Source organism: Pongo abelii, chromosome 17, assembly GCF_028885655.2.
Source record: "Pongo abelii isolate AG06213 chromosome 17, NHGRI_mPonAbe1-v2.0_pri, whole genome shotgun sequence".
Lineage (NCBI taxonomy): Eukaryota > Metazoa > Chordata > Mammalia > Primates > Hominidae > Pongo > Pongo abelii.
The window spans coordinates 49432241-49446813 of NC_072002.2; the positions used below are offsets into that span (position 1 = coordinate 49432241).

The window sequence follows — 14573 nt, forward strand, 5'->3', positions numbered from 1 at the left end:
GGAAGTAGTGGAGCTGGGGCCCCTAAGAAGGCTCTCTGGCTGTAGAGCCCCCACTCTTGAACACTGCACTCACTCCCTCCCTAGAGGCAGGTGAAGGATGTCCAATTCCATACCAGGTCTTCATTCCCACGAGATTGGTGTGGCTAGTGCCTGCTGTGTGGAGCTGCCCCTAGCTGCTGAAGGAGGACTGCCCACTCTTAAGAGCCTCCACTGAAAAGGAAGAGCTGCAAACCTCACCACTGGCTGCATTGGTCAGAACAGAAGTCATAAGGGCTGTAAACTGCCAATTTCAGAATTAAAAAACCAGCCTCCTAGTGATCTCATGAGACAGAGCATCCCAGAACCCTGTTAAAGTTTCATTTAGATGGAAATCTCTCCACTGAGGTGCTTTTCTGCCCTCAGCTCAGAGCAAATTACAGAATCTACAAAGTGACAGTATGGAGGCAGTTTTGAAGGAAAGACCAGGTCAATATACCTTGAATTTGCAGTAATCAGAATTCTGTAGGGACTGGCAACCCTATTGCAGTATGAGGGCTGTGGTGTCAGTTCAGTTACTGAGGAAGTCCTCTTCCTATGGAATTCACTCTCCTCATCAGTCGCTATAGCCCATACCCTTTCTCCAGCAATGACATTACTTTTTTTTTTAACCAAGCTCATTATCTGTTAAAAAATATAATCTCTTTGCCAAGGTGCAGGGGATAAGAAAGTAATATCAGATCCATCCACAATGAATCAATACAGATGCAGTGTATCTTCTGCCATAGTTGTTCAGCTCTGGGTTTTCTTCAATTGAGTGAGAAGGGCTGGGGGGATGGTTTGGGAGGGGAAGGGGCTGTCAAAGTAGAGAAAAATTGGGAATGACCATGACCAGAAGAGTGGTGGCTGCCTGCATGTGTGTGTGCACACGCTCATGTTTTTAATGTCTCTTATCAACAGTATTAATGTCATATTTTTAGCTCCTCTGTTTATGATTTTGGCAAAAGGAATAATATGGCAGATTATGTGAAAAGAATTTCTAAATTCCAGCACAGTCTTGGCCATGAAGGATAGAGCCAAGTCCAGTGCTTTGATTTGCTTCATCCTTCTGAATCCATTGGGCCTCATATGCCCAACATGTTGCAGCATTTTCCATAAACATTAAGCAAGCTGCTAGTTATTGACATTAGACACGGCAATGCCCTGGCTTCACTAAGGCAGTGAATCCGACCACTCCGAATTTTTTTACAACTATGGTTAAAATGTCTTAGAATCATATTTATACCCCCAAATCCTAAAGGCATTAATTAAGACACAACTGCTCAAAGACTAGCATTGTAAATCATGTCCAGTGAGCAAATTCAGAGAATTACAGGGACTTGGACAGAATTTATGCTTATTTTCCTCTGCTTCTGAGATTCCTTTTTATTTTGAAAGGTAAAATTAGGGAGGTAGAAAAGCTTGAGGGCAAAATGGTTACTTGTAAACAGGGCCACTACTAATTATGTTCTCAGGACATCATCAAATGCAGCTTGAAAAAAAATTTGAAATGTTTGAATCAGCTGCAAGAAAAAAAAATCTATATCTGTATTACAGCCAAAGTAGGTGCACTCTCTGTGAAAGCTATTATGTAAATGTTTTCCACATAAGCATCATTGAGCCAAGAGGCTTGGTAAAGGTACAGAAGTCAAATCACTGATGGAGTGGGGCATTCTGGGAAGCAAGAAGATAGCTATTGAGGACTTCAGTATCTAAAACCAGGATTGGATGCTGTCAGAGACATGTTTGGAGCAGTTTATGAGGTTGGAATACAGATGGTAGCTCACATAAAAGTATTCTATCAATGTTAAGTTTATGACATTGATAACTGTGCAGTTTTGTGAGAACATTCTTGTTATAGTGCCCAGGTAAGGGGGAAAGAGTATCTGGCAGCCCCAGAAACTTTAGAGTGTGGTTGTTAGAAGACAGCGAGACCTAGAAAGCAAATAAACAAAAACAAGTTCTTAACTCTAAAGAGTTACGCTATATGTTAGGATATTGTCTATTATTTATTCTGAAAAGGAAAACATGAAATCATTGAATATAATGAGGACAAAAGGTTTCATTTTTATTTTTATACATTTAGTATTTCTGAATCATGTGACAGCTGTGAGGAGTAAATTACTTCCGTTTCAAATTGCAGCTTGTGATGATTTAATGAGCCCACTTTACATTTATTTGAAAACGAGCTTTTAGTTTAACTGTTAATTATGGGGTGTTTTTGTTGTTGTTGTTTTACCCAAACCTCGAAAGATACTAAGATCTTTCCCATGGCTTTCCTGTTCTTTAATTTCTTCACATTTATTCATTTGAAGGTAAAAATGTAGTTAAGTAGGCCTGATCTCACATATCCTCATGCATCATTTATTTTCCTGTTATCAGTTTTTCTCTGAACAATAGAATTTCGAGATCCCTCTCATTTTAAATATCAAATACTAATTACCTAAGTGATTGATTATTAAATGTTTAGAATTTTTTTTCCATTTCTTCCTTCACTCAGCCTGCACTGTATCCCCGTTAGTGAGGCTTAACGGTGGGGCAGAAATGGTGCTTCCATCCCACATGTGTGTAGGTGGTGGAGCAGCAGAGTTTGCCAAGCCTGATTTTCATCGCCTGTACCTCTCTCATCTCAAAGGGATCCAGGAGGTGCACGTGTGTGTGCCAGTGGGAAAGCCCTGGGGCCCTAGGCCACCACCTGACCTTTGCCCGATTCGTGAGCACAGATGCCATTTTAGGGCTGAGACTCTGCTGAACCACAGCTTGGTGCATCCAAGCCACACAGGCAGGTTGAAGTTGGGCTCTGTTAACAGCAAGGGATATTTCCTCAAGGGAAGAAAACAAAACAAAACCTGTTTCCCCAAGTGGCTGTGTGTGGCTAGAAGAGGGAGAGCATCAGTAACTGCAGCAGCTGTGCCCTGCCTCCCTGCCATGAGCCATGCTGAGCGCCTCCCGCGGCCGGGGATTCTCCCTGCGTGTCTCGCTGCTCTCCTGGCCAGTGTCCTCTACTTCTTCATAGTTGCTCTTCCCTGATAATGTGCCTTTGCCCAGGAGTTTGGCTTGCCACGACCCCTTCTACATATTATCAAACATTTCAGTTTTTTTTTCAAGCTCTATTTGATAATACCCTGAGAATATAATTAGTGGTAGCCCTGTATTGTAAGCAATCAGCTTCTGTTTCTTCCATGATTTTTTCTTTTTAAATTGACATCAGACTGGATAAGGCCAGATACCAGAACATGAGTGTGTCTGATGATCCTAGCTCAGTTACTGTAACCACTTTGTTATTGCTGACCTGCCTATGAAAGACTGCCAGGGTGGGTGGGTCATCACATGCTATCTAGGGAAGCCCCCTCTGCAAGGCTGTGTCCCTCAGGAGGGGCCAGTGACCGTGGCACAGGCTTAGACAGCCCAGCATAGACCACTCAGAGTTGAGCATATACTGACTGAGTTTACTCCACCTCTCCTGATTGTGTAGGTAAGGAGCCTAATTAATTTACAGAAGGTAATCTTGAGAGGAAACCAAAGAGGAGCTCTCTGTCTGGGAGGCTGATGGTTTTTATTTGGTTTCCTTCTTGTCTTGCTGGTTCTTTGTGTCTGTGACTTTGACATTGGCATCAGCTCCTCAAGCTTCCCCCAGTGTCCTTACCCTGGAGAGATGCCTCTGCTAGGTCTTATATAATGAATTATAAAAACTATTATTGAATTTCTCTGGGTTAGGCACTGTGATTGGTGGTGAGAGCATAAGGTGACTAAAACAGATGAAACACCTATGTCCTGGGGTTTATGCTCATGGGAGAAGTAGGCATTAAAGAAATAACTGTACCACAACAGTGGAAAGTGTTCAGGGCACTGTGGCCTCCCAGACAAAGTGACATCTGAGCTGAGACTGGCAGGGTGGTAGACCTACTTGCTCAGAGGAGGTAGGGGACAGGAAGGAGGCAGAGAGAATACAGCCTGAACTGCATGGTGTATTAGTTCTTACAGTGCCATAAAGAACTGCCCAAGATGGGATAATTTATAAAGAAAAGAGATTTAATTGACTCACAGTTTCTCAGGGCTGGGGAGGCCTCAGAAAACTTAAAATCATGACTGAAGGGGAAGCAAACATGTCCCTCTTCACACGGCAGCAGGAAGGAGGAAGTGCCAAGCAAAGAGGGAAAAAGCCCCTTATAAAACCATCAGATCTCGTGAGAGCTCACTCAATATCACGAGAACAACATGGAGGTAACCACCCCCCCATGCTTCAATTACCTGCCACAGCGTCCCTCCCACAACATGTGGGGATTATGGGAACTACAATTCAAGATGAGATTTGGGTGGGGACATAGCCAAACCACATCACATGGGATGGTCATGGAGTCATAGAACCCTGGCTTATTCCTGAGAACATTGAAGGTGCCATACCGGAAATTCTTAGATAGCTGTTCCTCTATGTGAGACTGAGCTGGAGAACAAAGACTGCATCTTAGGCATTTTTAGGGGCCTCCAGTGCATGGCCCATGGCAGGCACTTAACAAATATGTGTGTAAGGGGTGTTGATCATAGGTAGTCTTCGCACTGCTTTCTGTTAGACTTCCTTTATATTAAAATATGAGGTATTGCTTATAAAAAGATCTGAAAGAACTTGATATTTCCGAGCTGTCTCCCCAGCTGTTAGGCTGGTGGCTGCCTCCGAGAAGATTCTTTGCCAGATCAGGTGTCCTCACCCTGCCTCCCCTGCCTGCTTGTCTACATTGTTTTCTTTACCCAGTTGGTTTGCCTTTGGGTTAAAGAACTTGGTCAGCGGGACATGGAAGTAGTGTTCCAGTAGTGTTTTATATGGGCTTCAACAGAGATGAAGCCCACATACCAGTCACATATACCAGTCACAAAGCAAAACGCCAGCTCTCTAGAACCCTTGGGAAGCTCTTCTGCACAGGTGAGTTTTCCAGGGATCTGCAGATTTACCCTGAGAATATTCAAACTATTTTAAGTCTGTCCCAATTTAACCATTCTCATTTTAAAGTATATTAGGCACCTCCCTGTGTTTTTAAAGAAGTTTATTTTTTAAAAATTTTTAACAGAAAGGCTTATATTTAAAGGCTGTAATGCTGTCAGTGCTTCTAGGGGGTGTGACTTGCATCCGGAGCTAATGACCCCAGGCACCTGAAGACACAAATATAAATTTTATGGTCTTTCTGTTTGCTACTTTGTAATTAGGATGTTGGTTGAAACTTGTAACTGCTGTCACATACCTGTCTTTATAACCCTTCGGCTCTTGCTAATATGTTGGTACTAATAAACTGTGAAGTTGGAAATAAACTGTAAAATTGGAAACCGCATCACTAAAAGTTTTATTTACTTGTTTATATAGTTAGTTAGACTTTTGCTCTTTAACCAAATACATGTTCAGCTGAGCATTGTGCTACGCACTGGGGTTACAAAGATGAATAAGATGTGTTTCTTGCTCTAAATAAGAGCAGGGGTTGGGGGATTAGGCCAGTGGGAGCACAGAGAAGGAACACCTACACCAGACTGAAGGGGTAGTAGAAAACAGAGATGCCACTTCACAGGGACTGTGTTCAGAGGAAAAGGGAATGGGCGGGCCCCCGGTAGTGGCTTGGAATTTCATAATCCATGAAGTACATTGCGTATACATTGGGACTTCTATTTTGGCCGCAGAGGCCATTCTTGTGTCTGTGCATTGTTCTAGGTAGTGAGAGTCTGTTGTGACCTGAGCTCCAGATAGGCGAGGTCTTACCTGAAACCAGTGGTTTTTCTTTTTTCCACTTCACAACATTATTAGTGATGCTAAGTGGATCACTTCCTTAAGGTGCTGACTCTCAGATCTCCCCATTGTAAGGGTGTGTTTTCCCCTTTAGAGTAACACATGTAAATATCTTGTTCCCCAAAACCCTCTCACCTAAAGTTTACATGTCCAATGATGAGCCCTTTGTGAATCGCTTATTAGTTACGGATGTTGCAAAATTGTGATTTATTTTCTAGTTCCAGCATTTCTTGCACATTTAGTGGCTGCCAGTGTTCCTTAAAAAGGATTGAAAAGATCTTTATATTCTTTTCTCTTCCCTCTCCTTCTCCCTGTCTTCCAGCCCATCTCTTTTTCAGTCATTATAGATTAATAGATTTTTATTTATCCAGTGCATTACAATAAATGAAGCTGTTGTTCTTCCTGATATTCAACTGTCCCAAGTGTGACTAGTTGGGAGCCCCTTCAAGCTCTTGATATAAATCCTGGAGCACATCCTTGCTTTTTGACACAAGATTTCCTAAACTTACCCTGAACATTCCCTGCACCATCCCTAGAATCAGCCATTTCTCAAGAAGCCCTTTTATTGCAGAATAACATTTAGAAACCAAAGTTTGGGCATCAGGAGTGCCCACTGCTATGGAGATGTCATTGCTCTTAGGTACTTTAGTGGCTAAAGCTAGGAAATGTTTTAAAAGAGAAAAAAATACATTTGGATTGATATTTCTTCTGAAGTATTAATTGATTATAAGATCTTTTCTCTTGTTTGTTAGAAATTCAATTAGGGTGATACTTTTAAGTTTATCTAAAAACCTTTCCTCTTAAAAATCTTAAAATCCCTTTGTTCTCTTACATCTCCAGAAGGAGAAGGGACAATGTCATTAACCTCATGTTACTTGGGGAAAAAAAAAACAGCACTCACAAAGGTGAGATAAGTTGCCCAAAACAACCGTACTTTAACTGTGTACACTCCTGCTGAAATATTTATACTCCTTCTGTATGGGAAGGGATCACTGGAGGTATCTCTTATATGTTGTTGTAAGCTCCTTTTATATCATTCATTTTCTATGTATCTAAAACATACTTTTAATGTTGCCAGTATTTATCATTTATTCTGATTGCTTTCAGGTGCAGCTAAATCAAGTCCCGCAGCTAAACCAGGATCCACACCTTCTCGACCCTCATCAGCCAAAAGGGCTTCTTCCAGCGGCTCAGCATCCAGATCTGATAAAGATTTAGAAACGCAGGTCATACAGCTTAATGAACAGGTAATGCATCAGCTCTGGCCACGCCTCTAGGAGCAGTGACGTGTGTAAGAGGTAGGGGGCCTAGGATCCCCTAGGACTGGGGTAAGGGAGGGAAGGTAAGGAAGAATCCTTGGTTTCAAGTAAGAAAGAATAAAAAGAATTGTTCTAAGACAAAATCAGTAGCCCATGATGAATGAAAAGTGTTAGTCACAAATCTCAAAGCTGTACATTAAGATGGGGCAGATGGCTCAGCCTTGCTGCAGACTTCAGGCTACCTTCCCCTCCCCTGCTCCTCAGGGCTGTCATGAGCTCCAGGCTAGACCGTAGCCCATCCTGCCCACTTCTGGCCATTCTAGATAGTGCTGCATTAGGGTGAGTCTGTCTCCCTCTCTCTCCCTCCCTCTCTTTTTAAAGGCTGGGTCAGGGTTAGTCTGTCTCCCTCCCACTCTCTTCTTTTTTCCCTTCTTCCTTCCTTTCTTCAGCTATTAGTAGTTGAGCTTATTCTATATGAAAGATATTATGCTTAATTCTGGTAATATAATGGTAGTAAACTGGATACCTTTCCTTCCTTCATAGAACTTGGAGATAGCAGTTGCACACAGTAAGTTATTACACAAGCAAAACAAAAAACCTGATACTTCCCACAATGGCAGAAGTTGGGTGCTGCAGGAGCACCGAACCCAATATTTGGGGGATCTGAAAGGCCACAATTGTGTTTTAAGTAGAAGAGCTTTCCTTTTAATTTAATATTCCTCACAGTTATGGTAAAATCTAACTAGCTCCACTGTCTTTGAAATTTTCATTATAAAATCTTAGGTACTGCTCATCTTTCCTAAGATTATATGTAGCTTAAAAGTAATAAAAGCAACGGGTAGTTGGAGGGCCCATCGAGGAGAGCCTTTTATCCTGGCTACCCTGCCGCTATGAGAGGAGCCTTTACTTCAGGGCCCCAGGCTGTTCCCAGCCGCTCACTGGGCCCGTCGTGGTGATTAATCTTATTCTTGATGAGCCAGCAAGAATTTAAAAACAGCTTTTGTGATAATTGTATATTTGTAATCAAGAATCTAGTTTAATGTAGGCAGTTTCTTAGCTAGGGTGTTTCTTTACAATTCTGATCACTTTATGGAAAAAGGTATAAAAATAAGCCATCCAGCAGGTAGGACTTGGATTTGGAAACTAGAATGTTCTAATTACCTGCTGATTCTCAGTTTGAGCTCTGTTTCCAATAATGACTTCTTCTCAATTAAAAGGCAGTAAGGACAGTCATAATGAACCTTGGTCCACATGCCTCAGGCTCCAAGAAAATCAGAGTAGACCTAAAGGCTGTAATGCCTTGGACCTAAAGTTGGTCCTCCCATATCCATGGGTTACCACATCTGTACATTCAAGCAACCAAGTATTGCAAATATTCAAAATAAAAAATAGCAATACAAACATAAAAACTAATACAAATTAAAAACAATACATCATAACTTTACATTGTATTAGGTATTATAAGTAATGTAGAGATAATTTAAAGTATACAGGAGTATGTGCATAGGTTGTATGCAAATACGATGCCATCTTGTATCGTCTTATATCAGGGACTTCAGCATCCATGGGTTTTCATATCTGAGGGACATCCTGGAATCAGTTCCTCTCAGATACCAAGGCACAACTGTAGAACTCTTTTTCCTTAAGGAACCCAAAATCTTTTGGTATCTTTCTTATCTTGTATTTCTTCATGACTCCTCCCTCTCTTCCCCATCTGCCACACCCAGTGTCCCACCTCTCTACCCAAAATATAACCACATGGAAACCTTGAGGTTCTCTCCCCCTTATAGCCTGAACCGCCCAGCCCCACTTCCCCTCCTTGGGGCTGGCTCTAGGCTCCCGCTAGCTCTCCAGATCACACACAGAGCCCCATCCCCAGGGAACTCAGACCTCTAAAATGCCTCCACTAAACCATCCTACTATCCACAATGCCACTCAGAGAACCGAGTGAGAAGAGAGAGGAATGGTCCAGTGCCGCCTTCCTGTTATAATCCTTTCATTACTTCCAAAAGGCCTCCCTCCCCGTTTCTGCCCCCGACACCTTCACACCGAGGAATGTGCCTGCCCCTGTCTGTCCCTCAGAAGGAAGACACACCCTGAATTGTGAGTCCTTCAATCAGTATTACTGAGCACTTACTCCAAATTTATATCCGTGGTTCACTGTTGCCGTTCCCTCCTTTTTCTGTCTTGGAGCCAACAGGATGCCCCCCGAGCCTGGTAGGTGGCCCCACAGGCATCATGGTGTTGGAACAAAGAACACTCGGGTGAGGAGAGGCTGAGGGGAGACCCTGATGCTGAGGGGAGACCCTGATGCTGAAGGGTGAAGCACAGTCATCATTGAGAAAGAGACAAGTGCCATAAACTTAGAGGAGTCTCATTTGCTTGGCCTCCTGCATTTTCTCAGGCAATTTCCCATGATGCACTAAAGAAGTACCACTATGCTAGACCATTCCCATGATAGAAACGAATCAAAAGATTTAGGAAAAGTCATAAAGAAAATAATTAGGAACTCATTCTGTACAGTGGGTTAGCCAACCAGAAGTGGGTTGGAGTCAGTGGATTAGCCAACTGGAAGTAGGTTGGTCATTGCTCAGGGAGGGCGGGTGGGGCTGGGGATGGGTGTCGGTTAGCCCAGGCAGAGACTATAGCCATGACTGAAACAGCAAGGCCTGCAGGAACCTGCAGTCTATGGTCACACTGGGAGGAGTTGGAAGAATCGTAAGAAGAGTGCTGCTTCTCGTTTTCTAAGATCGATCTACAGCATCTCCTTCATCGCTTAAGCATCTGCCACAACACAAGAGGGATGAGGCTGGCATTGGTCTTTGTGAGGGGGACTATGACAGTGGAATTTTGCTTGCCAATTGATCTTTCATCATGTAAGTTAGCTAGTGTTGGTTTTTACTAGGGAATGTTGGTAGTGGCAGCTGTTACCTAATGCATGTGGAATATCACTGAAGCCTGATTTGCACTAAAGGCTTGTCTGGAAAAGCCTCAGCTATTTGTTCATTGTGCAGAACAAAGCCCTAGGGAGCCAGACAGACCTAGTTTTCGTGGGTTGGATATGTCCTTGCCTGGTACAGGGGGCTGGGGGGTGGTGGCACATCTAAGCTGCCACAGATCCATCTGCTGGCACTAGCACAGGGTTGAGATAGATTTTGTGTCCAAACCTGGGGAGAGGTTGGTTTGTTTTAAAGCAGGAAAGGATTTCTAGAATAAGATTTTTCTTTTTTCTGGAATTTAAGCTGGTCGCCTTCAGTTTTTTGTACATCTTACAAATGTGCAAGCTGTAGTATTGATAGAAATGAGTTAAAAGCAGACTGGTTCTCCCCTGCTTTGCAAGCAGCCACATGGGGGCGTCAGTGAGGGTAACCCTGAATCTACAGGATGGATATGGTTTGCCAGGTGCACAGGAAGAGTAGGGATGCTGCATGGGCTCAGTGTGTGTTTGAATGAATCAGTAATTCCAGATGGATAAAGCATACACAAAGGCCCAGAATTAGAAGGAGAGAGGAGGGAATTTTGCATTCCACATATAATTTTTTGAAATTCTATTGGGGTGATTTTTAAGATCATGACAGAGATTTTACCTAAGGAGGGCTATGAAAGACTTAATTTACCACCTGAAGCATATACCCTACATACAAATAAACAAAGGGTTTAAATAAATGGGGATCCTCAGAGACCAGGAACGGGGTAATAGTTTGGGCCTGAGTGTAGCTGCTGTGCCTGTAGGACTATGGTAGATTGAGATTTGAAAACAGATCTAGTCACAACCCCGTCAGGGTTTCTTTAGCTCTGGGTGTCCGAGTTCTTGGACCCTCTTTTGACCATTGCCTCCTCCCTTCACTTGGACTGTTCTGTAGCCACCCTGAGAAGCTGCACAGCCCTGGAAACTCTGTGAACCAGGATCGAGGGGAAGAAAGAGGAATGAGGGCTACTGTGGTGAGGGAATAGGCCTTCCTTGCCCTCCTGCCTTCCCAGTGACGTACCCAAAGCCTGAACTAGAGAAATTGAGACAGATCCACTCAGCCAGGCTTTGGGTCTCACCCAGTTTTCCTCGTGTCACGAACCCTGTTTCTCCCTGGAGAGTGTTTGTATAATGTGGCTCAGTATCATTTGTGAAAGGGTCTAGCTAAGGGTGGCTTCCATGTAAGTGATCTAAGGGAGGGAGAGTCCTCAACATAAATCTAAATAGCCGTGCTTACAGCCTCTCTCTTCTGCTTCTCTTTCCTCTTCCCATTCTCCATTTCCTGCAGAAGATGAACAAGTATTTCAGTCTGTTCAGGCCGCTAGAGCAGAGTACTGTAGACAGGGTGGCTTATAAACAACAGAAATTTACTCCTCACAATTCTGGAGACTGGGATGTCCAAGATCAAGGCGCCAGTAGATTCAGCGTCTGCTTGAGGCCCCATTCTTCATAGATGGCACCTTCTCACTGTCTTCACATGCTGAAAGGATGAATGAGCTCGCTTGGGCCTCTTATCAGGGCACTCATCCTATTCATAAGGGCTCTACCCCCATGACAGCCACCTCCCAAAGGCCCCACCTCCTAACACCATCACCTTAGGTGTTAGGATTTCAACATACACATTTTGAGGAGATACAAACTTCCAGACCATAGTAACAAGTTAGAGGAAAGATATGTTCCAGCCTATGTTAGCAGGAGACGAAAGCTCACTCCCAGCCTGCAGGGAACCGCACAAGCAGAAGGACCACTCTGTCCCTGGTTAATAAACGCTCAGTTGCCTGAAGGGAATGACCAGAGTGCTGTGGAGAATTAGACGTTTTGGCCCAGGGTCAAGCTCCAGACAACAGCCCTGTTGTTTCTCCCTCAGACTTACACATTGGTTATATCTGCTTCTCTCTCTCTCTCTCTCGGGTTTTATTCACAGGAATTGCTGGTCACTTCTTATACTATATTTTGGGTGTTTTTTTTTTCTTCATTCTCACCCCCTTGCAGGTACATTCATTAAAACTTGCCCTTGAAGGCGTGGAAAAGGAAAGGGATTTCTACTTTGGGAAGTTGAGAGAGATCGAGCTACTCTGCCAAGAACACGGGCAGGAAAATGATGACCTCGTGCAGCGACTAATGGACGTCCTGTATGCTTCAGAAGAACACGTAAGTGTGAGGAGCATGTGACTCCTGTGTTCTAAAATGACTCTCTTGGTCAAAGCACAGTAGATCAGCACGCCTTAGAATACTTCCCCAGGACCTCAATGGGAATTACTGCTCTGCCAAGTGCACTTGATAGTCCCAAAGGAATAAACATCATTATCGTCATGATCCATTGACCCATGCCTGTGGGACAGGCAGTCATAAATTAATCTGGGAAGAGATGGGTGGGGTGGGGATGGCTTTGACAGAAAAATATGCTTATGCAGCCAAACTGCAAGTGGTCTGCAGCTCTCTGAGAAAATGAGCATTAAGAATTTGTATTCGGATTCCTCCTTCTTCATGCAAATACAGAGTGTAGTTAAAGGAGAAAATAATCTAGATGCTTTTCCCATCCCCAGAAGCCCCATAATTGACTGTTTTTAGTTCGTGGCTGGTTGTCTTGGTTGCTCATTGCCAGGACAGACCAGAGCTGTGGGACAGCCACATGCACACCTCCTTTATGGGGAGGACCTGCCACCAGAGTTGCTATTCACAAGTGCTGATGGAGACCCAGGATGTGGCTGTGTCAGGGTGATGAAAAGCAGATGTGAGAAACGGAGGAGGAATAAGAATCTAGGAGGCAAGGAGAGAAAGGGGGGCAGGATGCATGGCAGAGACTGAGGCAAGGCACCCTGGGTCTGCCAGTGCCAGGAGAGAGAGGCCCAGCAGCCAGAGGTGGAGGTGGGAGCCCGATGTGGCTTCACCTTCCACAGAGCCAAGTTGAGGGGTTGGGGTGTCCAGCTTCTCTTATGCCAGGCTGATGCTAGTGGAAGTGTCCCAGTCTCTGGGTGTTCTGAGCCTGTGATGTTCTGAGGGCCTCCAGTGGAGTTGTATGTGTTGATATTTCTATAGGACGTAGCAAGCCATCAGCAAGTTTACTCTCTTATTCCAGCTGAATCCCAGGCAAATGTTTACTCCATTTATGCCTCAAAATACTAGCAGTGAAATTCTCCTAAACTGTAAGGCACTGTATCTGGTTTGGAAGCTCTCTACCACTTTTTTTTTTTCATTTCTTCCAAATATTTTGGTTTAAATTATTTATTGGTTATCAATAGCTCAGAATTTGAAGCCCTGATAATCCACCTGGTTTCCATGATGGCTTCATAAAATATGGTTCTCAGTATTTTCAGATCTGATGGAAGAAACCAGAGACTGATTTGTAGTATGTCTGCAGCTGCCACAGTGTCACATATATGACGTCCTGTGTGTACAGAGTGCTTGCCCTCTGTAAGCACTAGATGGACTATGGTTATTCTCTTCACAAGCTTATTTGAGGCTAAATCAGCTGAGATCTCCAAGCACCGTGAGACTGAGCGAATGGCGCTGCTGTCTGCGATAACGCCTGCTAGTGGGAATAAGGCCGGCGTGCAGGATCGAATCTTCTTCCCAGCCCTGCACTTCAAATGGGGAAACCCTGAGTCTAACCTCATGCCAGATTTTGTCCCAAGAGGGAGTCCATGTGCAGGAGCACTGTCCGACAGTGAACTCCAAATGAAGTGTTGGAGAGGTCCATTGAATTCCCGGCCAAGGATAGGTGGACAGCCTCAGGCAAGAGCTCTTGCCTCCTGGGTGTGATTTCCAGGGGGTCTACCTAGATGACCGCACTCAGTTTCTGTTCTGCCATACCCATCACCACCCGACCCCACACAGACATACATCCCACCACCACCTTGCCACCATCTGGATTCAGAGAGCCATTCCTGCAATGTACATGCAACTAAAATGCAGGCACCCCAAGAAGAAATAACACTTTAAGGCCTCATCATTCATTAAGACTAAATAATAAGTTTAGCAGACACCTCTTCTGAGACACCTGGGTTGGGGTTTGAGGTAGAAGGGGTCTAGGACTTGACGTGTATTAGCTTATTAGCTCTTATAATTCTCTAGAGAATCCTGTTAGGTAGCTATTGTTGTCATCCCATTGTACAGATGAGGGACACTAAGGCAGCAGAGAGGCTGAATAACTTTCCCAAGTCTAGGAGCGGCATAATTTCCATTTGAATCCTGAAATCTGAATCCTGAGTTTATGTTCTCCCTTCTCCAAGTCTGAGCCACCTTTTAAGTGGTATTGTGACAGTAGTAATGGCTAACACTGATGGAGCATGTAGCATGTGCTAGGGATTGTGTTCATGTACTACGTAGATTTCTGACCTTAACCACATCCCTGTGAGGTGAGTAATTACTTATCTACATTTTACAGATGAAATTACTCACCCAATGGCTCATAGTTAATAAGCTCCAGCACTAGGATTTGAACCCAGGTTTATCTAACTCAGAGGCTAAAATCATAAGGACTGAGTTACCTCCCTCGCCGAGTACTGGGTACCATGGAGCAGGGAGGAAACGAACATAGTACCCGTTGGGGAAAGCCTCAAGA

At 43.9% G+C, this 14573-nt stretch overlaps 1 protein-coding gene across 4 annotated transcripts in view; it reads left to right on the forward strand.

The window, feature by feature from the left end:
* MAPRE2 (microtubule associated protein RP/EB family member 2) overlaps positions 1 to 14573 on the forward strand; it is a 162903-nt gene that overhangs the window by 139512 nt on the left and 8818 nt on the right. For all 4 annotated transcript variants that reach the window (XM_054537547.2, XM_054537546.2, NM_001133488.1 and 1 more), the window contains 2 exon segments: positions 6890 to 7029; positions 12002 to 12160. In XM_054537547.2, coding sequence (XP_054393522.1) covers positions 6890 to 7029; positions 12002 to 12160 — 299 coding nt within the window.